This window comes from Cetorhinus maximus, chromosome 7 (genome assembly GCF_964194155.1).
Source record: "Cetorhinus maximus chromosome 7, sCetMax3.hap1.1, whole genome shotgun sequence".
NCBI classification, from domain to species: Eukaryota; Metazoa; Chordata; class Chondrichthyes; order Lamniformes; family Cetorhinidae; genus Cetorhinus; species Cetorhinus maximus.
In genome coordinates, this window is record NC_135885.1 from 22,489,679 (window position 1) to 22,516,262 (window position 26,584).

The window sequence follows — 26,584 nt, forward strand, 5'->3', positions numbered from 1 at the left end:
ATGGAATAAAATTGTTCATCAAATACCAAGAGCTCATCAATTGATTCAGAAGAATCATACAGTTCAGAGGCCATTTGGCCCATATTTTTGTTAGCTCTTTAAAATAGCTACCCAGTTAGTCTCACTCTTTTTTGCTCCTTTTTCCCATAGTACTGCGAGTTGTTCCTTTTCAAATGTACATCCCAGTTCTCTCTCAAAAGTTGTTATTGAATCTGCTTTCACCATCTCTTGTTAGTGCATTCCGGATCATATTTTCCCCTCCTGAATTTTTGCTAATTATCCTACATCTGTGGCGTCTGCTTACTGACCCCTCCTGCTATTGGAAATAGAGTAGATGGAGAGAAACGATCATTACCCTTCATACTTTTGAACACCTTTCAAATTTTCCCTTAACCTGTTCTGCCCAAAGGAGAACAATCAGCTGCTTTTGTCTTTACGCAAAAGGAATTAGTTAAACATTATTTGAACAGATCATTGAAAAGAATCATCGATTGAGGAAAGTTTGAGGAATGTAGTAAGATGAAATTGTTTCTGACCTATTGCATTTGTCCTTTTCTGACTTGTAAAGCTTGTTGCAAACTTAATGTGTAGTCTACAAAGTACCCTAGCTGCCAGTAGTTAATGGTGCAGTAAAAGGTGCTGCAAATCAAAAATCCTTACCTATGGTTACATCTTTAAAATTTGCTGACATTAGTAACTGCAGGTTTACATTTTAATTTCAGCTTCAAAAGCAAAAAGTACATTGCAGTTTTCTGGGAAAATAACAGTGAAAGCAAAAGAAAAAAATTATTCAAAACTTGAAATTCCATACCAAGCAGAAGTGTTAGAAGGGTAAGTGTGTTGAATTTTAATTTGGGGAGAATTTTCTCTTGCAAGTAAATGTTGACATTGTTTTAAAAGTAGCTGACCAAAAATTGATGGCTGCTTTGCTCAAATAGAAAATTTATAGTAGTTTATTTAGTTGGTTACCTTTTATAAGACCGCCACTTCTACTTGTTTAAGATCACTTGCCTGTGCTCAAGTGCTGTTGAAACCTTCATCCATGACTTTAATTGTCTCCAGACTCTTCTATTACAATATTCTGATGACAAGCCTCATGTTCCACCTTAGATAAACTTGAGCTCAACTAAAACTTTTCTGCCTGTACCCTAACTCACAACAGGTCTTGTTTACCCATAGCACCTGTACTTGTTGTACTACATTGGCTCCCAGTCCACCAATACCTGTTCAAATTTCTCCATGGCCCTCGCCTGATTCCATCTGTTTCCTCCTCCAATTCTACAACCTCCAAGAAAATGCCTGTTCCTCCAACTCTGACCTCTAATGCATCCCCAAACCCTTCACCTTACAATTGGGGATCTGTGCATTTAGCCATCTACACCAGAGGCTCTGGAATTTTCTCCTTAAACCCTCCAATTCCCCTTCTTTTAAGATGCTTCTTAAAACCTACATCTGACCAAGCTTTCAAGTCACCCATTTTAATATCTCCTTCAGCTTTGTGTTAATTTCTGTCTGATAAGCTTCCTGTGTAGCGCCATAGGACGTTTTACTGTATTAAAGATGTTATATAAATACTACTACCTATTGAACTTAATTTAGAACTAATTAGTGTTTTTAGACAGGAAGGAACTGACCCACCTTTTAGATAAAATTGATGATAATTGGTGTCAAATCTGCCTTCCCTTTCCTGCTATCTTCACTATACCAATCTTTTGCCTATTCTGTGGCTGAGATTATAATTTGTAACTTTGAGCATTGGGAACAGACACAAATCATGTTCAGTGAGCTTTGTGAAGGACAAGTAAACCTTTGTTTTGTTTGCATGTTCTTAAGCCAGTTTTAGTGTTGTAATGGAATCAGTTCACAACAAAAACGGAAGCAGAAATACCTGGAAAAACTCAGCAGGTCTGGCAGCGTCGGCAGAGAAGAGTACAGTTGACGTTTCGAGTCCTCATGACCCTTCAACAGGTTCTGTCGAAGGGTCATGAGGACTCGAAACGTCAACTGTACTCTTCTCTGCCGATGCTGCCAGACCTGCTGAGTTTTTCCAGGTATTTCTGTTTCTGTTTTTGTTTTGAATTTCCAGCATCCACAGTTTTTTGTTTTTATATAATGGAATCAGTTCTTGAGTCCTGCATGCTTGCAACTATCTTTTATCAGAGTTGAAGATAAGTAAATATTTATTAATTTATTTACTTGCTGAGCTCACTGCCTAAGCTGGTTAAGGCTGTGATCAGTTGATAGACCATCTACGTCCTAGATCAGATCGCTAGGCTATAATCTGCCACTCTGGCAATAAGAATTCTACAGTTGGACTCTGCCAGTGGGTAAAGGTTCCTCCTATGGTCTAATGTCTAATAGTCTCTGTTTAGAAAGAGTCCTTACCCTGCCTCAGGTACAATGTTGACTCCCTTACCTGAGATCATAATGAATGAGGAAGTTTTGATCTTTTTTTCCTTGCAAAGTCTCTTAATCTATGAATCAAGGGTAGTAGACAGAATTGCACAAACTGCATCTCTTTAGAAATGATCCATTATTTTCTAAAGACTTCTACAAACATAACAGTTCAGTAGTAGTACACTTACCGCGTGTGTTGGTCCCAGCCTGAGATTAAACACCAAATCTATACTAAGACTGCTGCATTGTTGGAGATGTCAATGTTTGGGCAAACTATTAAACCAAGGCTGCTTCTGCCTGTTAAGGTAGATGTGAAAGATTCCACAGCACAACTGAAAGAGTGGGGAGATTGCCTTAACCCCAGGGTGAACATTTATTCCTTAACCAACACCACCAAAACAAAAATAAGCTGGTCACTTTATCTTGACACTATTTGTGGGAATTATGATTATTTGCAAATTGGCTCCTGCATTTGCTGGCATAACAATAGTGACTGCAGTTAAATTAATTTTATGCGATATGTTAGGTTTCTGTACCAAATCACTGAGCATTGAAGCCTTTAAGCACAAGGCTAGACCTGGTAAGGGCAGCAGCTTTCCTTCACTAAAGAACATTAACTAGCCAGTTGGGTTTTCAAAGTGAGTCTGATGCCTTTCATGGTCACTTTTATACTGATACAAGCCTTCTTATTTCCAGATATTTGCTGAGGCACAAGACTGCTGCAAAGACAAAGGAGATCCCATTTTCCACTCCTTCCCACCTCCCCAATCATGTAGTTGGAATTACAACCAGTACTGAGTTTAAAATCTTAATGATTGTAATCTGTGTTGGTATTGAATGCTAATCACTTTTCTTTCCATTGAGGTGCTCAGTAACTGAACTAGAGCATAAGAGGCTAGAGCTAGACATTTCCTGAATTGAGACAGTCCCCCAGCTACTGCTGGAGTATAACTTTGGAAAGGATATCACAAGGAAAAATTGTCAATGTTGTTGAGAGGAAAGAAAGTAAAGCTTTCTTGTGATTTACAGGTACTTGGGATATGATCATGCAGCAACACTGTTTCATATCAGAGACAGTCCTACAGATCCAGTGGAGAGACCAATATATCTAACAAATACATTCAATTTTCCAATCATTATACACAATGTTTCTTTGCCAGAAGATGCAAAGAGCATGTTCAAGGTAACTATAAGCATCTTAATTGTGACATCAAATATTTTGTCCACATTGCTTATCATGATCTGGTTATTCCTTTTGGAGCAGTGGATTGTTGAATTCAAGGACATTTATATAAAATGAAGTTGTGACCCATTTTTTTCTCTTCATAGATTAAAAACTTCAGTGAACCAGTTTCTGTTCCCCCCCAAAAAGCACTCTATATATTTTCTCTCCTTTTCACGGCTACCACTTCCTCCATTCATATAGACAGCAACATCCTGCTCGTCACAAATGCGTCAAAATTCCATCTGCCTGTGCGAGCCTATACAGGGTTTTTAGATGTAAGTACATAAAAAGGAAAATAAATTTTCAGTACCTTTGTAATGAGCTTCAGTTAACCTAGAAAGTGAGAAATATTTGTTCTGGGATATGGGCATACTGCAACCCTTTTTTGATCTACACTTAACTTAATAAAAGAGCAAAGTTCAAATTGAAGGAAATGAAATTCTAACCAAACACTAATTTATCTATTTGGTATTGTAAAACTGTGCATATTTTATAGAAATTTGAAAGCTGCACTTTCATTTGATCTGATGTGTAAAGAACAGAATGTTTTTGTTAAAGAGAACATTCTGGTGGTATTAGGGAGGGCTTTGGGGATGAGCTCCTGAATTAATAGGGAGTGCTTTCTGTTGTTGCAACTTTTACTGACCTTTTTTGTATTTTTATGCCACCTGTATAGTCTGAAAACGCAGTGTTTTTTTTGGACTGTGTTTACTTGATTGCAGTGAACTTATTTTAAATGAGATACATGCACTGCTTGCTGCGTTACCAGGAAAATGGTTTCTATTTTGTTGTGTGGAGTCATGTCAGTTGTATGCTCCATCTGCTATGAATTTTTGACATTGCAGCCTCCTGATTTCTATCCAGAAACGTGCACTGTTTACATTTGTACAGAAAACTGTTTGGAATTGTCATATTACTGTGCTGCAGTCATAACACCTAACGGAACATAACACTTCTATTATGAAGTGTCGCAATGCAGAGTTTGTTTCAGAATAGAGCCCATCCTTGCATAAATAGGTCTTAAAGTTTTGCCTAGTTGATAAAGTATATTCTTAAAAAATCAAATTTATTGACCTGGGCTTGTAGAAGAATGATTGATTGACCTGAGATTTCATTGTTTAAATTGTATTTTGTGAACATGCTATTTTTTCAAAAGCTATTTTTATATTAATTTTGCAGTATTTTGTACTTCCACCAAGTTTAGAAGAGCGCATCATAGACTTTGGTGTGTTGAGTGCCACAGAAGATGGCAATATTATTTTTATCATTATGAATAGCAACCCAATTGAGGTAAGGTGCCTTTTTTGGAACGTAACCTAATTGTTTGAGATGTCTTGCACCATATTTCATTTTACTGATTTCGATATTTAATCTCTTCAGCTGGCAGTGAAAGCCTGGTATGTAGTGGGAGACGGCCTTAGTATTGAACTGCTGATTGTGGAGAAAGGCAACAGAACCACAATAATTTCCAGCCTTCCTGATTTAGAAAAGTTGTTGCCAACAAAACAGTCTTCTGTAAGTCTTTACTTCTGATTCTGTGTACCTAATTCTTAAGTGTTAATGGTTTATATCATAACTCTCCCTGTGTATGGATATGCTTCTAAAGATTTTGCATTAACTGGACCCTTTAGGATTTGGATGTGACTGTCCATTCTTAAATAGCTGTAACACTTGCAAATCACTTCTAATTTATAACTTATGTTCACACTGATCTTAACCTAAGATTTTATATAGATTTACAATAAGATCCACATACCATTCCATAACCCACTGTTGCAGGTACCAGTGCACAGTCCTAAACAAATGTCTAATTTTGGCAACTGACTGCACCCAAATTAAGTTTATATACTCCTAAAGTTTTAATCACATGATCTCCAACCGCACCATGCAGTCAAACAGTTTTTCGCCCAATCTTCAATATTATAACCTATAAATACGTGTTCAAAGAAAATGAGCTTTTAAATCTCCCAATGGTTTTTCTCCAAGGTCCTTGTAGCAGTGTTAAGATTGTTAATTCCTGGAGATTCGTGAACAATCCTGGCTAGTTGGGGTTGAAGGTTAGCAATCTTAATCCAAGAAGGTGCTGAATTTAAAATACAGCGGCATGTGGTGTGAGGATTTTGGTAAAAGAAACGTGCAGACACATACATTTTTGCCCTAACATATGCATTTTCAGCTGCTATAGGTTGGTTCAAGATTTCAAGTGTACTTTAGTATTCTACTAACACCAGCTTTTCATCATACTCCTAAAGCTTGAGTTTGTTGCCCATGTGGTTGTGCATGCTGTTTAAAGTATTTGGGGAAAAGCTTTGTTCATTGTTCAGGGAGCATGCAATCTGAACATGTTTACACATGTTTTCTTCATAAATATTCAATTCTTGCGGGAATGTTGACATCCAATAGCATTTCCTTTGAGTCTATTACATAATTATGCCTTGCTAGTTAATAGTTCCAAAGTATTGTACATTTTGAGGTGTGAGGAATAAATGGTTTTTGACTAGGTTAGCAGATAGGATTTGCAATAAAATTTTCAAAAATTACACTTAAATTGGGCTAGTAACCACTTTTCAATGTTCTTGTTTTTCTGACTGGTTTAAATGTTGGCCGTCAGACAAATTTAAAAAAAAATCATGGTAGCATTGCTTGCAGATGGAGAACAGAAACACTTTTATACAGGCAAGAACACTTTTATACAGGCAGGAGCACTGTTAGGCATAATGTTGCTGAGATGAAGCTGTGTAATTTCATGTCGCTTTAAACCTATAAAAGTCTTAATTACTCTGCCTTTATGATTAGTTAGAGGCTAATTACTCAAGCAGATTGAGATCACAGGCAACATCTAAAGCAAGAAGTAAGAAATTATTTTGTTTTATTATTGTATGCTTTTTAAAAGTGCATGTGACACAAGTCTCAAAATAGAGATATGGGGGTGAAGCTCAACTTTTGAAGACCTTGCGCTATCTCAAATTAACATAGGCATTTAAGTAGCTGTTACGGCAATCAAGACTGTTTGCAGGCATTGTCCCTATCTCTAAACCAGCATCAGTCTCATCTTCCAAGAATGCATCCTTGACTCATGTTTAACTTGTTTCTGTTCTTTTAGGTTTGGAATTGTGAGGAATGATTATCTTGAGAACCGCTGTGGCTCTGGTGGGGTGATATGCAATCTATAACATTTACTCAAAAATAATATTTCTATTTTCCACAGATGATCTTGGCCTCAGGTTATTATGCAGTGTTTAGGATGAAATTGACTGCAAAAGAACTTGAAGGACCATATGATGGGGCAGTGCAGATCACAACAGATTATGAGGTAATATCTTTTTTAAAGGCAAAGTCTTTCTAATGTAGATTGTGTTTACAAGCTTAACAAAAACACTGCATCAATATATTTTAAAGTATGAATTCTGTGACTACAATGTCTTCATTAGTATATTCATTCAGATGGAATGAATAATTTGTTTCTGTTCAATAGGATCAAAGCATTTCTGTCACTGTTAACAGTCAGTCCAAATATCTTTAAATTTTTAGCGAACAGTTGCACTGGCCACATCATCTTCTGTTGGGACACCAATTATCAGAGTGTCTAACACCAAAGCCATAAGTATAGTGATTTTTTAAAAAATTCATTCATGGGATGTAGGTGTCGCTGGCTAGGCCAGCATTTATTTCTGATCCCTAACTGCCCTTGAGAAGGTGATGATGGTGCCTTCTTGAACTGCTGCAGTCCATGATTTTGTAGGAACACCCACCGTGCTGTTAGGGAGGGTATTCCAGGATTTTGACCCAGTGACAGTGAAGGAACAGCAATATAGTTCCAAGTTAGAATGGTGTGAGACTTGCAGGGGAACTTCGAGGTGGTGTGTTCCCATGCATATACTGCCCTTGTCCATCTAGGTGATAGAGGTCACAGGTTTGGAAGGTGCTGTTGAAAGGAGCCTTGGTGAGTTATTGCAATGTTTTCCATCATTGGCAGAGGTGTAGAATATAAAAGTAAGGATATAATGTTGGAATTGTATAAAACACTGGTGAGGCCACAACTGCAGTTCTGGTCACCACATTACAGGAAGGACATAATAGCTCTGGAGAGAGTGCAGAGGAGGTTTACAAGAGTGTTGCCGGGGTTAGAAAAGTGTAGCTACGAGGAGAGATTGGATAGGTTGGGGTTATTTTCCTTAGAACAAAGAAGGCTGAGAGGTGACTTGATTGAGGTGTACAAAATTGAGGGGAATAGGTAGAGTGGACAGGATAAAATAGTTTCCCTTGGTGGAGAATTCTAGAACTAGGGGACATAGATTCAAGATAAGTGGCAGAAGGTATAACGGGGACATGAGGAAGAACTTTTTTACACAGAGGGTAGTGCGTGCCTGGAATTCACTGCCCAAGTTGGTGGTAGAGGCAGAAACATTAAACTCTTTTAAAAAGTACCTGGATCTGCACCTTAAGTGCTGGAGGCTGTAGGGCTATGGGCCAGGTGCAGGAAGGTGGGATTAGAAAGGGCACCTGGGTGTCCTCGGGCTGGCATGGACAAGATGGGCCGAATGGCCTCCTTCTGTGCTGTAACTTTTCTATGGTTCTATCTCGTAGATGATACACATTGTTGCCACCAAGTGGTGTTGATGGAGGGGGTAAAAATCAAACAGGCTGTTTTGTCCTAGATGGTGTCAAGCTTCTTGAGAATTGATGAAGCTGCACTCATCCAGGCAAGTGGAGAGTATTCCATCTCACTCCTGACTTGTGCCTTGTAGATGGTGGACAGGCTTTGGGGAGTCAGGAGGGGTGGGTTTTACACTGCAGAATTCCCAGCCTCTGACCTGCTCTTGTAGTCACAGCATTTATATGGCTGGTTCAGTTTTGGGTCAATGGTAGCAACCCCACCCCCCAGTATGTTGATAGCGGCTGGATTCAGAGATGGTAATGCCATTGAATGTCAAAGGGAGATGGTTGGATTCTCTTGTTGGAGATGTCATTGTCCCGCATTTGTGTGGCGGAAATGTCACTTGCCACTTATAATCCGAAGCCTGAATGTTGTCCAGGTCTTGCTGCGTATGGGCACGGACTGCTTCAGTATCTGAAGTCGCGAATGGTACTGAGCATTGTGCAATCATCTGCAAGCATCCCAACTTCTGACTTTATAATGGAGGGGGGTCATTAATAAAACAGCTGAAGATGGTTGGGCCTAGGACTCTACCCTGAGGAACACCTGCAGTGATGTCCTGGGGCAGTGATGTCCTGGGGCTGAGATGACTAACCAACAATCACAACCACATCTCCCTTTATGTTAGGTATGACTCCAACAAGTGGAGCGTTTTCCCTGATTCCCATTGACAACAGTTTTGCTAGGGTTTCTTGATGCCACACTTGGTTAAATGCTGCCTCGATGTGAAGGGCAGTCATTCTCGCCTCTCCTCAATTTCTGCTCTTTTGTCCATGTTTGGACCAAGGCTGTAATGAGGTCAGGAGCTGAGTGGGCCTGGCAGAACCCATACTGAGCGTCAGTGAGTAGGTTATTGCTGAGTAAGTGCCACTTGATAGCACTGTCGACAACACCTTTCATTGCTTTCCTGATGATCAAGAGTAGACTGGGATGACAATTGGTGTGTATAAAAGTAAAGGAAATGCATTTGGTGAAGGTGCATTTTAGCTTCCCTTGTGTTTAGGGTTATGCACACATTACCCAAGCATTTGGGAAACATACTGCAGCGAGCATATGATATTCAAGGGGGAACTTGATGTTATCACTCTTCAGTACCAAGATTGATCTTTTTGTGCAAGGTTAACCTGCAAAGCTGAAATGATGCTTGGCTTGTTCTGTTCTGCCTTTGTGCTCTTTGCGAAAGTAATTACATTAAAAATGTTGTTTTGTTATCTTTTACCCTGTAAATATTTCATAGTTTGAGTAAAAGTTTAGTTACAATTATTTGCTGCTATAATTATATACTATAATTGCTGCAAATTTAACATTTGTAATGGCTATCTTGATTTAGATATAATGGTTTATGTCAGAGGTTTTTTAAACAAAAATAGCCTGATTTTGATTTCTCAACAGTTAAAATATATAATGAAAACAGGTTGAGTGTTAGCCTTAGAGAATGGACACTTTTCCCCATCTTCCTAAAGATGTTGACTCCTGAGATTCATTATGTGCACACTGGTCACCCTTCAACATTTTGCTGAAATGAATACTCTCTTGAAGTGACAGTACGTGTTGATAGACTATTCAGCTGTGTATTGGTGGGTGGGGGTGGTGGAATTGTTCTGTGTATCATAGCTAAAAGTGGTTATACTCACTCACTAGAAGGTGCATGTGTAGATAGCAAGGATCATTGCTCAAATGATAAGAACAGACTGGAAATCAATACTTGGGACCTTCTGAATTTTATAATTTGTACAGGTACCACCCTGACCAACTGAACAATAAGGGAAATCCAGGACTACCGATGGTTGAAACTATATCTGTGGACGATTGCACACAGGAAGGCTGAATCATTCAGCCCATCAAGTCCTTGCTGGCACTCTGTGGAGCAATCCAGTCCATCTCATTCTTCCTGCTCTATCCCTGTAGCTCTACAAGTTGATTTCCCATCCGATTTCCTTTTGAAATTGTGCCCATCCAGTTTCCTTTTGAAATCGTTCACCACCTTTTGAGGACAGCAAGTTCCAGGTCATTACTACCTGCTGTGTAAAAGGACAGCTCCTCTTTGCATTCCTTTTGCATCTCTTGCCCAAAGTCTTCTCTCTGTCCCCTTGCTCTTTCTTTGTCTAACTTTTTTTCTAAATCAATCACCATCTTGTACACTTCTTATCAAATCTTCCATCAACCTCCTTTGCTCTAATAACAATCCTAGCATTTCCAACCTAACTTTTTAGCTAAAATTTTTCATCCCTGAACCATTCTGTTAAATTTCTGTGCCCTCTCAAGATCCCTTTCCTAAAGTGTGGTAACCAGAATTGGACCCAGTACTCTAGCTGAGACCTAACCAGAGTTTTATAATGGTTCAGTGTAACTTCCCTGCTTTTGTATTTAATATCTCTATTTATGAAGCCAAAGATCCCATATGTTTTGCTAGCTACTTTTTCAATATGTCCTGCCACCTTCAAAGGTCCATGTACATGCACCCACCAGGCCCCTCTGTCCCTGCACACTGTTATGATGTGGCAGATGATGTGTGCCAGGTGGACCGAATCCACAAGGGAAACTTTGGTTGTGCTATCACAACAGTTTTGTAATTTGTATTAATTACAAGATGTGTGCACTGAATTCAGAAGTAGTAAGTCCACCAAGACCTTTATAGATTTTAAAATTAAATTATTTATTAACAAAAGATTTCAAGCACATAAGAATACAATTACTTCCTAATAACTCCTAAAATTCCTAATTAACCTGACACAGTTACACCCCCTTTTAAAGCAACAGTCTAAAATAGGTTTTAGATTTAAAACCGAAGCAACAAGTTAATGCAATACAGCAGAATTCCAAATGACCTTTCCCCCAACTTCAGTTTCATTATATAGCAGGCTTATGCACAAATGGCTGGAGGCTTCATTTCACATACTCCTGTTAGATCTTACGTGGCCTTCTCCCACATAGCCTTTCATTCTCCTTTTATATATGTTTCTCTCTTTTTAATATGTAAATTCTGTTGTTCCATATGCCTTTGACCTTTGGGAAAAATAAACACACATTAGCCTTGCTTTTCTGGCTAGTTGTAAACAGACTAAGATCCCTTTGAAATCCAACAATCCCTTCACGCCTTAATGATAAATCAGCATCCATGTTTACTCGTTAGCATGTCAAGCACCTAGCTTCGTTTAATGATTTCAAGCTAGCAGTTTAGTTGACTCCAAATGTAGTTAAATCTCACAGACCCAACCATACTTAGCCCCAAAAACCTTCTACTCAATAAACCAGAAAAATATAATGAAAATTATTACACTTTTGTCACAGTGCTCTTTAAAACTGCGCCATTACAACTATGTTGCTTCTCCCTATCCCTTCTACCAACATGCATCAGCCCACATGTTTCTACTAAATGCTTTGTCACTTGTCCGACCATTCTGTGCCTATCTATGTTGTTTCGATCAACCAATATCATCCTCACTGTTTGCCACACCTCCATGGCAGCAAATTTTGAAATTTGTATTGTGTCGGAATATTGTGTATTCCAATATTCAGCCACTTATCTAAAAATTGTTAAATTAAGCTGTTAAATAAATTGATCTAATCTGGAAACTATACTGGAAGCTGTTCTGTAGAAGTTTCTTTTGTCCCCTGAGACTTGCATTTTGTCTACATATATTGCAAGGTCTTTGCCCTTTTTTCTTTTTAAAAAAAAAATCTGTACTCTGTGCTGATTGATTTTTCTATTCCATCTGCCAACCCCAGGAAGCGTTTTGCAGCAGGGATCTGATGAATTTATTTTAGAATGAGTGTGGAGATGAGGATTTTATTTGGGTGAAGGTTAATTGTAGCAAATTGCTATATTTAGTGATTTACGTTCGTTTGTTGTAGGCTAACATTCTCCTCCTTTTGTTTATACAGATTTTAACCATCCAAGTAAAGGCACTTATTGCTGTAGGCTCCTTGGTTTGCTCACCTAAACATGTTGTTCTTCCGGGCTCATTTCCAGTAAGATGATACTCATTTTTGTTATCTTAATGTTGTAATATCTTCCTGTTCTTGCTGTTGGTTAAATGTCAAAACAAACCAGAATTGTTTGAATGAACTTGAAATTATTGAATTTTGAGCAATTATTTTGAAGAGGAAGAAATAAAGGGGGAATGCTGGAGCTGTGTGTGTGTCTCTGTCAGTCAATATATACACAAGTTGTAAAGTGTGGTAACAAGGATTTTTGAATTCTTCCTTCACCCGTTCTCCCCCCATTTGTAAGCTTATAAATATTTTATTTTACAGGGGAAAGTAGTTCACCATAGTTTAAATATAATGAGTTCCTTCTCACAGAAGGTGAAACTACAAAATATACGTCCTCTAACAGAGGATGTGCGATTCTACTACAAGAGAATGAAAAATAACAAGGATGATTTAGAATCAAAAAAGAAATCCAAGGTTTGTCATATTTTGCATTTGTATAGTGTGCATGATTGTCTCATTCTTATAAGCAGCACATTAGCTTCCACATTTCAACAATGCAACACTTTAGACATTACACTCAACTACCTGCATTTTGTTTTATTTTTGTTGCAATGCTAAGTCAAACATTGTTTGCTTTGGTGTAACTTAAGTATTGCCCTGCTTTATTAATTATATTTTATCTTTTTTGCAGATAGCAAATATTTATTTTGATGCTGGCTTACAATGTGGGGATTATTGTTATGTGGGATTGCCTTTTTTATCTAAATGTAAGTAATTAAAATTCATCTTTGTAATTTCATCAAGAAAATATACAAGGAAAATATTGATAGTTTTTGCATTGAGTATTTTTTTTTGTCTCTGCCGCCTCTTTTTCCCTTTTCTCTTTACCCCCGCCCTTCCCAGCGGAGTTAAGATTGCAGCATAGTCTCGCAATGCAAGATGATGCGTGGGATGCAGACTGGGATTTGTATAAGAATTTGTACAAAAAATGGACAGAACTTAAAGAAAACTCAGGGCACAAGTGAGTTCCTTGACATGTTTTCAGCACTAAAATGTTATTGTTGTTTAAATAAAGGCCATTGCTATTGGTATAATGGGTGGGATGGTGAGGCAACACTGTCCTTTGACCAAGCCCTTTGGAACCTGGGTTCAAGTTCAGCCTGGTTAATGAAGTGAATTTCCTTTCCCTGGGTATCCTAATTGAAACTAATTTGGATGCCATTATAGGCGATAGCGTAGTGGTATTGTCACTGGAATTGGTAATCCAGAGACTCAGGATAATGCTCTGGGATCTAATCCTGCCACGGCAGATGATGGAATTTGAATTCAATGAAAGTCTGGAATTAAAAGTCTTAATAATGACCATGAAACCATTGTTTGTTGTAAAAACCTATCTGGTTCACTAATGTCTCTAAAGGACATTACTGTCTTTACCTAGTCTGGCCTACATGTGACTCCAGACCCACAGCTTATGGCGGTGAATAAAAAAGAAAAATCCACAGGTTGACTTTTAACTGCCCTCCGAAATGGCCTAGCAAGCCACCCAGTTCGAGGGAAATTGAGGATGGGCAATAAATGCTGGCCTTGCCAGTGACGCCCACATAAATTTTAAAAGATGCAAGATGAAGGAAAGCAATAGAGACTACTGTCTAGAAGTTGGAACAAAGATTAATTCTCTGCAATTTTATTTTGAAATATATCAAAACTGCTGCTAGTTTGCATTCTGTAGCAACTGATTAGTTCCTGACTGACTGAGGTCAGGCATGAGGGAGGGGGTTACTTGTAGACAGGGTAAGCATAATGGCAAGCCAACAGATGGTGGAATTGTGCTCGAGGCAGTTTGGGTCCGAAGCACAGTGAAACTATATTGAGGCTGTAGTAAATCTGCATGTGCAGGTCACTCCCTGCTAGTATATCAAATTGCAGGAGTAATTTTTTTAAGCATTCAAATCTGTCATCCCTTGATGTGTTGCTGGCTGAAACTAGACATAATTTAGGTGTGGTACGTAATGATAACTGAATATTCTTTTTGGTAGCATCACTGGTATCACTTTATCCTGTCATGTTACTTACCTCTAGTTCACAGCCCTACCTATTAAATATTTTGACTGGCCTAATCAGCAAGCACGGCAATTTTCCTGCAGACAAGTGATCACCACAGGCATGCTGGTGCAAAAAATGTTGATTTATAACCACATTAACTATACATTAAAACTATTGGAGTGGAGCCCCCCTCAATTAAATCTAGCTTGCACTTCACCAGGAAGTGGCAGAGGCCACAGTATTGTTATACAATGCTCAACTGCATATTGCAATAATTTTAAGTTATATTGTACCCCGAGTCTTTTGTAGAAAGGCAGTGTGTATATTTAATGCTGGCGTGCATTTTTGACAAGTCTTTGCCTACTTTTTAAAGGATGGATGTTGTCTTTGAAGTAGATACAGACCTACAGAAAAGTGTTCAAGCTGTAATCACATCAGAGCTTATGTGGCCATCATTAATCAACGCAACACGAGATTTAATTTTCCCACTTACAAACACAAATAACACATCAGTAAGTATTTATCGCAAATGTATTTTATAGAAATTTAAAAGTTGGATCCTTTTGTATACATTTTAAATGTGTTATGTCATGCAGTGATTTTAGATCAGTTAGTAACTATTGCTGTTTCATAAATTTTATTTTCTGCAGGAAAAAGAACTCATTTTAGAAAATCCAGCAGACGTACCTGTGTTTGCCCAACTTCTTCCTTTAGCATTGTATCCAAATCCTTCATTTGTTGCAGATGTGTTAATGGAAAGGTATGTACTTGCTTTTTAATTTCATTATTTCTCCACTATTGAACATAACCAACACCCATCTCCCTCAACCAACACCCATCTCGCTCTACCCTATCAGCAGAAAGAGAGGAAGCCTGGTTAATATTGTCTTTTTTTTTCTCCACCCCTTAAGTATAGAAATATAAGGTAATAAAAGGCTAGCTGTACTTAAAGTTGGTGTCACCAGGACTGGGTAGGATGCATCGGAGGATGCTGAAGGAAGTAAGGGTGGAAATTGTGAAGTTACTGGCCTTAATCTTCTAGTCCTCCTTGGATATGGGGGGAGATGCCAAAGGACTGGAGAATTGCAGATATTACATCCTTGTTTCAGAAAAGGGTTTAAGGATAAACCCAGCAGCTTCAGGCCAGTCGGTTTGACCTTGGTGGTGGGAAAGTTTTTAGAAACAATAATCCGGGATGAAATAAGTCACCTGGACAGGTGTGAATTAATTAAAAGCAAGCAGATTTTTTTAAAGGCAAATCCTGTTTAACTAACTTGGTTGAGATTTTTGGTGAGGTAACAGAGCATTGATGAGAGTAGTGTGGTTGATCTGATGTACATGGACTTCTAAAAGGTGTTTGATAAAGTGCCACATACTAGGCTTGCCAGCAAAGTTGAAGCCCATGGAATAAAAGGAGCAGTGGCAGCACACATGAACTGAGCTGAGTGGCAAGAAGCAGAGAACCGAGGTATATGGTTATTCTTCAGACTGGAGTGAGGTAAAACTGGAGTGGGGTCAGCACTAGGACTGCTGCTGCTTTTCTTATATATTAATGACCTCAACTTGAATGTGTAGAGCATAATTTCAAAATTTGTAGATGGCACATAACTTATTATTGTGAACTGAGAGGAGGATCGGGATTGGCTTCACAAGGGCATAGAAGGAAGGTGAGTTGGATGACTACCTGACAGATGAAACTTAATGCGGAGGAGTGCCAAGTGATGCATTTTAAAAGGACGAACGAGGAGAGATAGCATAAAATAAAGGGTACGTTTCTACAGAGGGTGCAGGAATAGAGACGCCTGGGGATATAAGTGCACGAATCAAAGCTAGGAGGGCAAGTTGAGTATTTTTCTTAAAAAAAAACACGGGATCAAAAGCTTTATAAATAGAGGTCTAGAGTACAAAAGCAAGGAAGTTATGATGAACCTTTACAAAACATTAGTTCAGCCTCAACTAGAGCATTGTATCTGACTCTGGGCACTGTACTTTGAAGGCATTGGACAGAATGCAGAAAATAGCCACGAATGATTCCAGGGATGTGTGATTTTAGTTAGGTGGATAGTTTGGGGAAATTGGGACTGTTCTCCTTACAGAAAAGAAAGTTGAGAGAGATTTGATAGACTTATTCAAAATCATGAGCAGTCTAGACGGATTAGCCAGAGAGAGAAACTATTTCCATTGGCACAAGGGTTGAGAAGCAGAGGACACAGACTTCTGATTAGCAAAAGAATCTTCGACATGAGAAAAACCTTTTTACGCAGCGACTGGTTAGGGTCTGGAATGCACTGCCTGGGACTGGCGGAGGCAGATTCAATTCTGGCTCTCAGAAGAGAATTGGATAAGCATCTGAAGAGAAAGGGTTTGCTATGAGGAAAGGGAGTGGGAGTAGCTCAATTGCTCTTGCAGAGAATTAGCAAGGACATGGGTCGCATGGCTACCTTCTGTTGTAATCATCCTATGAATCCATGTCGATTTATGTAAAACATTTTCTGTAAATAAGCTGCTCCCTTCAGAATGCATTAGCTGTCTTTTTAGAAGGGTCTGAAGAATTGTTGATCATAGTTATGACTTTGGAACAGGAGGAAATAGCAAATTGCATGAATGTTAAGGTGCAAATACAATAATTCTGTATAGCGTCTTGATCTTCATTATGCTTAGTACCTAAAAAAAGGTTTGAGTTTGACATTTGTTTTCTATATCACCCATGGTGCCCTAATAATTTGACACTAACATGATGTGCAAAAGGAAACTCTGCAAATCTCCAAGACAATTCTTTCTTAATACCTGAAATTTCTCTCAATTGCCAGCTCCCCCTGTCCATGCATTATTGCTAGTTAATTCCAACCAGAATCAGACTCGTGTTAATGCATAGTGAACCGGCAACATTCACTAATGAATTTGCAACTGCTTCTAAATTGGATTTTAAGGAGCTATTGATATGAATCTCAAACTGTGATGGTGGTTAATGCAGACTGTTGTCACAAACATCTGACTTATGGTATACACCTTCAGATAAAGTTGACTGAAACATGCTGGTTAGTGATGTGAAAGATTTGGTAGAAATATCTTCTGCAATACTGTACCTTTCTTTAATTTCAGGCTACACTTAGGCAAACATGCTAATCTGGATACAAAAACCTTTGAATTTAAGATCGTCAGTAACCATGTAAGTAAAGTAAGTTGTCCTCCAAGAAGAGCAAACACCTCCATTTGAGGGTTACATTTAGGGCTTGAGATATTCCCATTAAAGTTGGGTCACCTTCCTGAATTGTATTAAGTTGAGTAGCTGATGTAAGGACCTGAACTTGAAATTTAATGGGCAAGAAGCAGCTTTGCTCACCTATATTAATGCTGTTAAGGCCTCTATGCAATCAGTGATGGTCTTAATAGACCTCTAGAAGCTAATTTTCATATATAGACATATTTAAACAACAGACATGATGGTTGATGTTTCTTAGAATGGTCATGGTTCTTGGTGAAGACTGTAAGAAAATAGATAACATTAAATTCAATGAGAATTTGTTCTGAAAATTTTCAGCAGGAACAAAGATGCAAAAGATTTGATTTTTTAAAAATGTAAATGAAGCAGTTATATTTGCCATGATGGGTATAGGAGAAAAAAATGTTAACATAGAAATCGGGATTGAAAAGAAAAACTCCCGGTTTCCCCAATGGTGTGCGGTACAAGATGGGAAGATCCCAGGTTTGATCTCTGGTTTGTACTGAATTGGGAGGAAAATTGGCAAGAAGAAAAGTAAGCTGCGATGTATTCTAAATGCATGATTTCCCTGTATAACACATGCAATCAAATTCTTTAGATCTTCCTTAGGAGAGGATACAGAGCAGATTTACTACAGTACCACCAATGACTAGATAATACAATTATGAGCAGCTTGGAAAAACTAGCGGTGTATTCAATCCATAGTGTTAAAAGTGGGATTTAATAGAAGTATAGATAATGAAAGATTATTTTCACTGGTTGGTTAATTGGTACCAAGGGGACATTAAATTTAGAATTGGTACTGAAGGCATAAAGGGGAAGATGAAATGTTTCACATGGGAATCCATAGCCACAAGTGACTATTGAAGTCTAGTCAGGCATTTAAGAAAGAAACATGTAAACACTTTGGAAAGCTATGGAGAAAGAATAAGGTTTGGAGTTGATAACTTGGATATATAGCAATTTCCGATTCTTTGAGCTGATAGGGGGAGGGTGAGCCATTTCTTTTCCACATCTATACAGCAAGCCTGCTATTAATCAGCTTTCAGGTTTACATTTTAATGTATTATCTTTTTCGGATGTAGTGATAATCAGTAACTTGCAGAATTTCAGCTGAATCACTGCACCTCCTGAATGTCACCACAGTTCTGTGGTTAGCTGGCTGTAGAGTTATAAACTCCTTTGAGACACCTCGATGCTTCATTCTGTGTCAGTGCATCAATGTTGTTCCTGTTGACCAGAGTGGGATGTGGGAGCAAGTTGTATTCTGCCTTCTCTGGACCCAACTGATGTTTCTAAAGAACTGTGCTTGATGCTGTCCATGAAATTGGACTGGCTAAGAACAGGATGGAGCACCTATTTCAGGCTAGGCTGTATATTGTTTTGTTTCTACCTAGTTTTATTTATATAACTTGTTTCGATGCCTTTGTCTCAGTTAAAACTGTTCTTTAAAACCAAAGTTTTAGTTTTAAAATTAGAGGTATAAGTTGAAAAATTGATTCTGTGACCTTATGCTTAGGCATGTGAAGCTGGCCTGAAACTACATGAATGGAGAAGGGCAATAGTTTATTCAAAGAGATGGTGTGGAGCGGTGGATGTCTTGGATTTTGTTTAATTTCTAACATGTAGACAAAGGGGATGAAAATAAACTTTAAAATAGGGAGGGGAAATTAGATATTTTTCTATATATAGAATACAAATCGAACTTAGTTATTTTTCCTTCTCCTCCCCCACCTTTCCTTTGTTTCTAGACATCACCTGTTAAAAGTTCTTCAGGATTTGTGGAAGGATCTGCAAGGCAATCTGTGCTAAATGTAATTCTGAAGTCTGGTGAAAGAAGAGCTGTGACAGTGAAGTTTACACCAGTTCACAACAGAACTGTGATGTCCTTAATTATTATAAGGTGTGTTTCTAAAGCTGTATTGTCTTCTGATCCATTGACTTTTGATGCTTACTTCCCTGTGTCTCCAGGCTTTCTCATTTGTAGAAGGTTTTGGAATGCACCTCTAATTTGGCATTTTGTAAAATAAAGACACTGTTTAAAATGTTTATAAATTCACTGCATGTAATCTTTATAATTTGATCATACTGATGCACTGTTCAGGGCTGTTGACTACTGAATTGGGAAAGTTTAATGACGCTTATTTTACTGATTATGTCAGGAGTCTAAACTGTGATTGTTTTAACCAACTAATTCTTTACTCTGCAGAAACAACCTGACAGTAGTGGATGCAGTTGTAGTAAAAGGGCAAGGAACAACTGAGAGCCTGAAGGTTGCAGGGAAGCATCCTGGTCCTGGAAGTTCTTTACGTTTCAAAATTAATGAAGCTTTGCTTAAAGATTGTTCAGATAGTAAGTAATTCAACAGTAGTGAAAACGTGTATAAAAAAAAACTTTCATTGTGGCTGCGGGGGCCGGTGGGGGAGTTGTTGCAGTTAGCTTTAGTTGGCAAGATGACTAGCGTGTGGTTCAGATTAAGGCCAACATAGCATTCGATCCACTTTTTGTCTGAGGTAGACTCGGGGCCTGCCATCTTTCCCTACCTGTAGTAATAAAAAAAATCCTGGCACTTTGCGGTTTGGTGAATAATTGCCAGGAACCTGCCTTCAGGCAGCAAGCTCTGGACAAAGAAGACGTGGGTGTAGCTGATATACTTGTTATGGTAAAATAGTAAAGGACTTGGAATGATGTTGAAATGAAAGTCTTCTAATCTTGGAAGACATTTATGAAATCAAGCCTTGAGTAAATTATTAAAGAATTTGCCTTTGTGTAACAGTTTTGATGTGCTCGGGACTTCCCAAAGCACTGGAACCAATTAATTGCTTTTTCAGTGTTGTAACAGTTTGTAAGCAATTATGATAGCCAATTTGCACGCAGCAAGGACTGGAATAGCAGCCAGCACAATAAGTAGCCAGTTTTAGTAGTGCTGTTTGAGGTGAGTGCAGTCCAGGACAATAAGAGAACTTTCTGCTGTTATAGTCCAGCTAAACAGGCAGACAGGCCAAGATTTAACGTCCCACCAAAAAGACGGCACTTCCAATCTTGCACACAACCTAGTAATTCTGCTTGAACTCAATTGTAATGCAAATGAAACTTTTTTCATTTGTAATAAATTTGAAAAAAAAACTGAAATAGAAAAGATTACTGATGTAAGGAGGTTTTAACAATAGGGGCTAAAATTTATTTTTCCTTACTGTTAAATGTCACAAGTAGCTCAGCCATTTCAACCAACTAAGGAAGAATTTGAGCATGCATTTTAAAATTTTGTCATAACTGGCATTGCAACACCAAATATATTGGCAAACTTCTGAGGGCTTACTGAGTAAAGCAGACTGCAGTGGTTCAAGGCGGTGGCTCACCATCACCTTAAGGGCAATCGGGGATGAGCAACAAATGCTGCTTTGCCAGTGATGCGCTCATCCTATGAAAGAATAAAAATAATACACTGTTCAGACTGGTACTATACCACAGACCAGGAAAGTTCTAGGTTCAGCCTTTAACCAATGCTTAATTTGGTTGCACCTGAACCTCAATAGATGATATAATTAACCCTGCACCACTGGGCTTGAAGGAGGAAATCGGCTTCAGGTTCTGATTCCAGATTAATTACTGCTTTAGGAAATGGTACACGCGTAGCAAAGATTGGAGTTGACACAAAGCCACCCACCATTGTTTGCAATATTAACCTCTGCTTACATGAAAAGTGATTGGATGAGATACTGGATGGATTTCTAGCACCCATCAACTTACATACAGAAAGAGTCACTACTTTCAATAAAGGATGGGGGGGTTGGAAAGTAGGAAGCCTTTCATGTTTACATATTTCATTGAAAACTAATTAACTTTTTTAAATTGCAGAAATGAAAATGAAAGAGCCAAACTTCACATTGAAGAGAGTTTTTAAAGTAGAAAATACAGGGCAACTTCCAGTTCTTGTCAAGTCTATGGAAATCAGTGGATATATCTGTGAAGGATATGGCTTCAAAGTTGTAAACTGTCAAGAGTTTGCACTAAAACCAAATGCCTCTAAAGACATTATTATATTGTGAGTCCTTCAGCTTCTCTTTATTTTGGTTTTGTTTTGGCTATTTTGAAGGGCTGTTCAATCCATGCATCCTTGGCAATGCTGATTAATTTAGAAATGCTACTTTTTTCAAACGTGGTTCAATCCATTGGCCCAGGGCTACTTTAATTTCTATGTTTTAAGCAAAAACTTAATGTTGGTTGCTTATAACAGTTTATTCACACACTATAGCAATCCTGTAATAAACTAGCCAGTATATTAACCAGTGGCTTTTTTAAAGAATTGGATTGTAACCCTGGCATTTTTTTTAAAAAGCGCCTGGATTGTTGGTTCAAAATCATAACATAAATTGGTTAGCTACAAACCCACAAACTTCCTGGCATCTAGTTTTAGCCACCCAATGTCATTCTAGCATTTAATGGCTTCGGGTATGGCTTGATCTGCAGTACTAAAAGATACATTTGTGATGCTTTTAGCTTTGAATGCTTTTAATCTATTGATGGTTTTATGGTCAAGATCTATTTATACGGGACCTGGCATTTTTATTTTTAGGTTTACACCTGATTTCACTGCCTCCAGAGTTATCCGTGAACTAAAACTTATCACAGCAGGAGGCTCCCAATTTGTTTTTGTATTAAATGCATCACTTCCTTATCATATGTTGGCAACATGTGCAGAGGCCCTGCCTAGACCTAACTGGGAGTTGGGACTGTATGTGATCATCTCAGGAATAATGAGGTATCTATTAAAGAATGTGCACCATTTCAAAACCTACTGTTGAATATATCGCTTTACATGTATCTTGGGAAAAGTTGATTTTGTTTTTAAGTTAGTCACCATGTTTTATTCTCTGAACAAAGCAAATGAGGAATCTACATCTCGAAGATTTCTGTTTGCTCAATAGAGGACACATCCCATTTACCCAAGGTCAAAGAACTTGGGCACAAATTGGCAGAGTGAAGGCTTTGGAATGCCAGTTGTATACAGGGGTACAACCAAATGATATAGGATGTCCTATCAAAGACCATCATTTAGGGCAAATACTTGTGGGGCTATTTGGATTTGTGTGAAGAATACCAGCCCCAAGTGATACTCTTGCCACATTCCAGTTCCCTTGGTAAACCAGACCAGCTGGTCAATTATCAATGCCCTGATGCTCTACATGGCTCATGTATCAAATTACAACAGAAGGTTGACTTAGGTCAAGTGAAGGAAGCTCAAACTGTCATTTTGAAGACGTGAAGGTTCCAACTAGACCCTGTTTGCGCCTTTCCCAAATAGGAGGCTTATTCACTAGTTGGTTGGGCATTAGAAAGCATGATTTTGAGTCCTCGGATGTTATAGATGGTAAAGTGACTTTTGTGTGCAGCACACAGAACAAGCCTCTGTTGCTCAGTTCGGTTTCTCAAACTAAGAAAAAAAGCCACCCCAAACACCTGATAAATATCCTATCTGCTACCAAATAGGATCTACCCTACTAATCTTAACTACAGCTGGAGGGTGTACTTGTGCTGAAACTTCTCCCCATTTTGCCTTTCTTTACCTGCTAAGTGCAAAGTATTAAAAGGAGAGTTTGTATTGCATCAGTTTATTATTTGATTTGTAATTCGTTTCCAGTGTTTTGTTCCTTTTGGTGATTGGAACAGCTTATTTAGAAGCTCAAGGAATATGGGAGCCCTTCAAAAGGCGTCTGTCTTTAGAGGGGTCCAATCCTCCCTTCGACATGGGAAGGACATTCGATCTCAGGAGAATAGTTGGTATTTCATCAGATGGAAAGTAAGTGTAATGATCTTGGTTTGGATGTGTTTTTCATTGGACTTTTCAGAATATATTGCTTGTATTGATCCAATTACAGCTTGTTAGAACTAATATTGTAGCTTTTTCTCCACATATTTTACTTAGTTATGAGTTGCTCGAGTGTGGGATGTGCAGTTTATAACAGTAGGAGTGTTATGCCATGCAGTATGTTTATATGGTCATTGACTCACAGTGACTAATTCAAATTCTGTTCTATCAAATAGGCAAATAATGAAGAAAGTGTCATTATGTATTTTCATTCATGGCACACGTATTAAAATAAATCAGACTGCCTGTCATGAAAATGTAATAATTTTCATCATATTATTGTGATTTAATGTGAAGGTAGGTTAATAGTGGGATTTGGATTAATTTCTCTGTGAGGTTGTGTGCGTGTGTGTGGATTTTAATTGAATTGCACATAGCTCGTCTTGATCTTTTGAGTTATCAAAGAGAAGCTAGGGTTGAAATGTTAAATATGTAAACACGGCTGAAATTTTAGGGTGTGAGGAGCATTTGCACTTTTAGATAAACCAGAATAGTTTGAATTTTAGAGATGATGGGATGTTACACCTAGCCACAAGATGTTAAGCCAAACAGTGTGTTTATTTTTCCCAAAGATTACTGATAGTACTATGAAAGATTTATATTATGGAAAAAGTAAAAGTTGCAAAGACAAATTGGAACGGTGGGATTTACATTAAAAAGAGAGAAACATGTATAGAGGAGATGAGGTTATGTGTAAGGAAAGAAGGAATTCTAAGATCTAACGTGTGAAAAGCCTCCAGCCTCTGTATCAAGCTGCTGTCTACAGGAACCGAAGCTAAGAGAATTCACTAAATATCACTGTCCAGGGTATTGTGTACTTTGCCTTGGTCTGGTCTTTTGAAATCTAAGTTGTTTTACTGCTGCCTTAATGGAGGTGTAGCTAGGAGCTAGATAAATTAGATTTAGGAGTTATTATAGTAGTAATTTGTAAACCTGTGTATGTGCTTAAAAACATTTTTTCTCCTATTAATAAATGTTTAATTTAGTTTTACGAAAAACTAAGTCTTAGTGGGCTCATTACTACTGAATTCAAGGCATGCATCTCAAAGTACAAATTGCAAACAGTTGTGGCAGCTGTTTGAAGTTCCCCTTTCGGATTTGAGCAGCTCGGCATTTACCATCCGTGGTGCCATAACACTGCCAAAGGTGTCTTCCTGGAATTTTTTTAGACTCCTCCATTCTACAAGAGCCAGGAGTATCCTGGAACATAGAAACATAAGAATTGCTAGGCATGAAAAGACCAAGGTCCATCTACCATCTTGATAGTCACATAATGCAACAATCAGTTGTTGATTTAATTGTGGCAATTAATCTCTATCAATTAGTTTACAGCAGACCCAGATATGAGGTGAAGTTACCCCAGTGATAGAAAGCTTTGAGAACCATAGGTGCAAACTCACCTGTTCTTAAGCATGCTATACTTTACCATACATCAAGTCTCAAATTATTCCTATGTTGCATCCCAAAGTATTATCTGAAATAAATACATCTAATTTGCCTTGAAAGAATCAATACAATTTTACTTCCACTCTCTCCCTAGAAACCCTTGCATAGATTCACTCACTGACTGGAGTGACGTTTACCCAGGTTGGTTTTGAATTTAATTCCCTTCAAGTGTAGGCTGTCCACTCGTTCTACACAGGTACAATTTTGAACAAATTCTAAGATTGGGAACCTGGACACACTTTTTGCAGTGCTTGACCTCAGTCACAGTACTTGATCCCTTTATATTTGAGTTTAAATTTACATACCTGTTTTTCTGACTCTCTGTTGAACTTCTGCTGCATCGTGAAGTTTCAAATTTGTAAGCACAGCAGTAGGATGAGTTACCTTCTGCAGCACTAGCAGCCTGATGCTGCCCTGTTGAGAGAACTTGTCCATATTGTCCTTGATCACAACCACCAAACGTTACTGATTCTGCTCAGTATTTTAGCTTGCAGGTTTGTTAACCATGATAGTGATTGATTTTTTTTTTGGCATTTTGTCTTCCTGTGTTCTGTGCTAGAAACTCTGGGACACCGTAAAAGTCATACTCTTGTATCCATAAGCACAAGCCAATTTTGTGTTGTGTTACTATCTGTTAAATACACTCCTAAAATGATTGTAACCTTGTATGTAATTGTCATGGTAATAGCTGCATAAACTTCAAGTAACATTTTACAATGAACTTCATTTATGTAGTCTAATTTTTTTTTTAAAGTTTTCAAACATTTGTTTTTTAGTGCAACAACAAAATATTATGACTAATTACTATCTGCTCAAATATAGGTTTTTGGATAAGTAAAACCAACTAAGTTCTCGTGCTTTTTTTTGTCTTCAGTTTAAATGCACTTGGATCAGATTCAAATCACAGTTCTTCAAGAGGAGTATTTGGAGGAGGTGGTTCTTCAAGACCCAGTGTAGCCAACCACAAGCAGTTCTCTGCTGCATCACAGTTGCACAGTAACAGAAACTCTTTAGACTTTGAAAGTCCAAAACTAAAGAACAATTTTGCAAATAACTCAAATAGCACTGGTAGAACATCTACCCCAACAGTATCCATTACATCTGCTACAAAAGTAAATGCCATTGCTTCTGAGGCAAATCCATCCCAGAGCCAGACAAACAGGCGATCAAAGACATCAAGACAGTTTCACCAAATGCACCAGCAACAGACACAATTACAACCGGATCTACAGTCATTACCACAATTACCAGCAGTGCCTCAACAGGAGCAGCATCATGAGAACACTGTATCACATCTGTCACCTCCTGCTACTTCATGTATGGACAATGCAAACACAAGGCACAGCTCAGAGGACTCTGATATCACCAGCCTCGGAGATACAGTGGATAGAGAATGTGAATTACCTGAATCCCCATCACCAGATGTCTTCACAGAACAGCCTCCATCTCCTGCATCAAAGAATAAAGGTAATAGTGTTTGTCTGGAGAACAACCGCTTGCATTTATACAGTTCCTATAACATAGACAAATTTCACAAAAGCATAAGAAAAATTGGTGTTGAGCCCGAGGACGATATCTTGGGATGAGAGGGTTGTCCTATATGGAGAAATAAGTAGAATGGATCTATATTATCTGGCATTAGATCAAGAGCTGATCTCATTGAAACATAAAATTCATGAGGACTTGGGGTAAATGCTGAGAAGCTGTTTCCTCTGGCTGGAGTAACTTAAATTTGGTATCATCATTTAACAAGAGGTCAACCATTTAGGACTAACTTGAGAAATTCCT

At 38.2% G+C, this 26,584-nt stretch overlaps 1 protein-coding gene across 4 annotated transcripts in view; it reads left to right on the plus strand.

The window, feature by feature from the left end:
* tmem131 (transmembrane protein 131) overlaps positions 1 to 26,584 on the plus strand; it is a 169,708-nt gene that overhangs the window by 108,097 nt on the left and 35,027 nt on the right. For all 4 annotated transcript variants that reach the window (XM_078545156.1, XM_078545159.1, XM_078545158.1 and 1 more), the window contains 19 exons: positions 723 to 831; positions 3,427 to 3,580; positions 3,727 to 3,897; positions 4,802 to 4,912; positions 5,003 to 5,137; positions 6,831 to 6,935; positions 12,165 to 12,251; positions 12,537 to 12,689; positions 12,907 to 12,982; positions 13,119 to 13,236; positions 14,632 to 14,770; positions 14,909 to 15,018; positions 17,361 to 17,427; positions 19,233 to 19,384; positions 19,691 to 19,833; positions 21,340 to 21,526; positions 22,058 to 22,243; positions 23,123 to 23,281; positions 25,671 to 26,263. In XM_078545156.1, the coding sequence (XP_078401282.1) occupies positions 723 to 831; positions 3,427 to 3,580; positions 3,727 to 3,897; positions 4,802 to 4,912; positions 5,003 to 5,137; positions 6,831 to 6,935; positions 12,165 to 12,251; positions 12,537 to 12,689; positions 12,907 to 12,982; positions 13,119 to 13,236; positions 14,632 to 14,770; positions 14,909 to 15,018; positions 17,361 to 17,427; positions 19,233 to 19,384; positions 19,691 to 19,833; positions 21,340 to 21,526; positions 22,058 to 22,243; positions 23,123 to 23,281; positions 25,671 to 26,263 (2,955 nt within the window). The remainder of the gene's footprint in view (positions 1 to 722; positions 832 to 3,426; positions 3,581 to 3,726; positions 3,898 to 4,801; positions 4,913 to 5,002; positions 5,138 to 6,830; positions 6,936 to 12,164; positions 12,252 to 12,536; positions 12,690 to 12,906; positions 12,983 to 13,118; positions 13,237 to 14,631; positions 14,771 to 14,908; positions 15,019 to 17,360; positions 17,428 to 19,232; positions 19,385 to 19,690; positions 19,834 to 21,339; positions 21,527 to 22,057; positions 22,244 to 23,122; positions 23,282 to 25,670; positions 26,264 to 26,584) is intronic.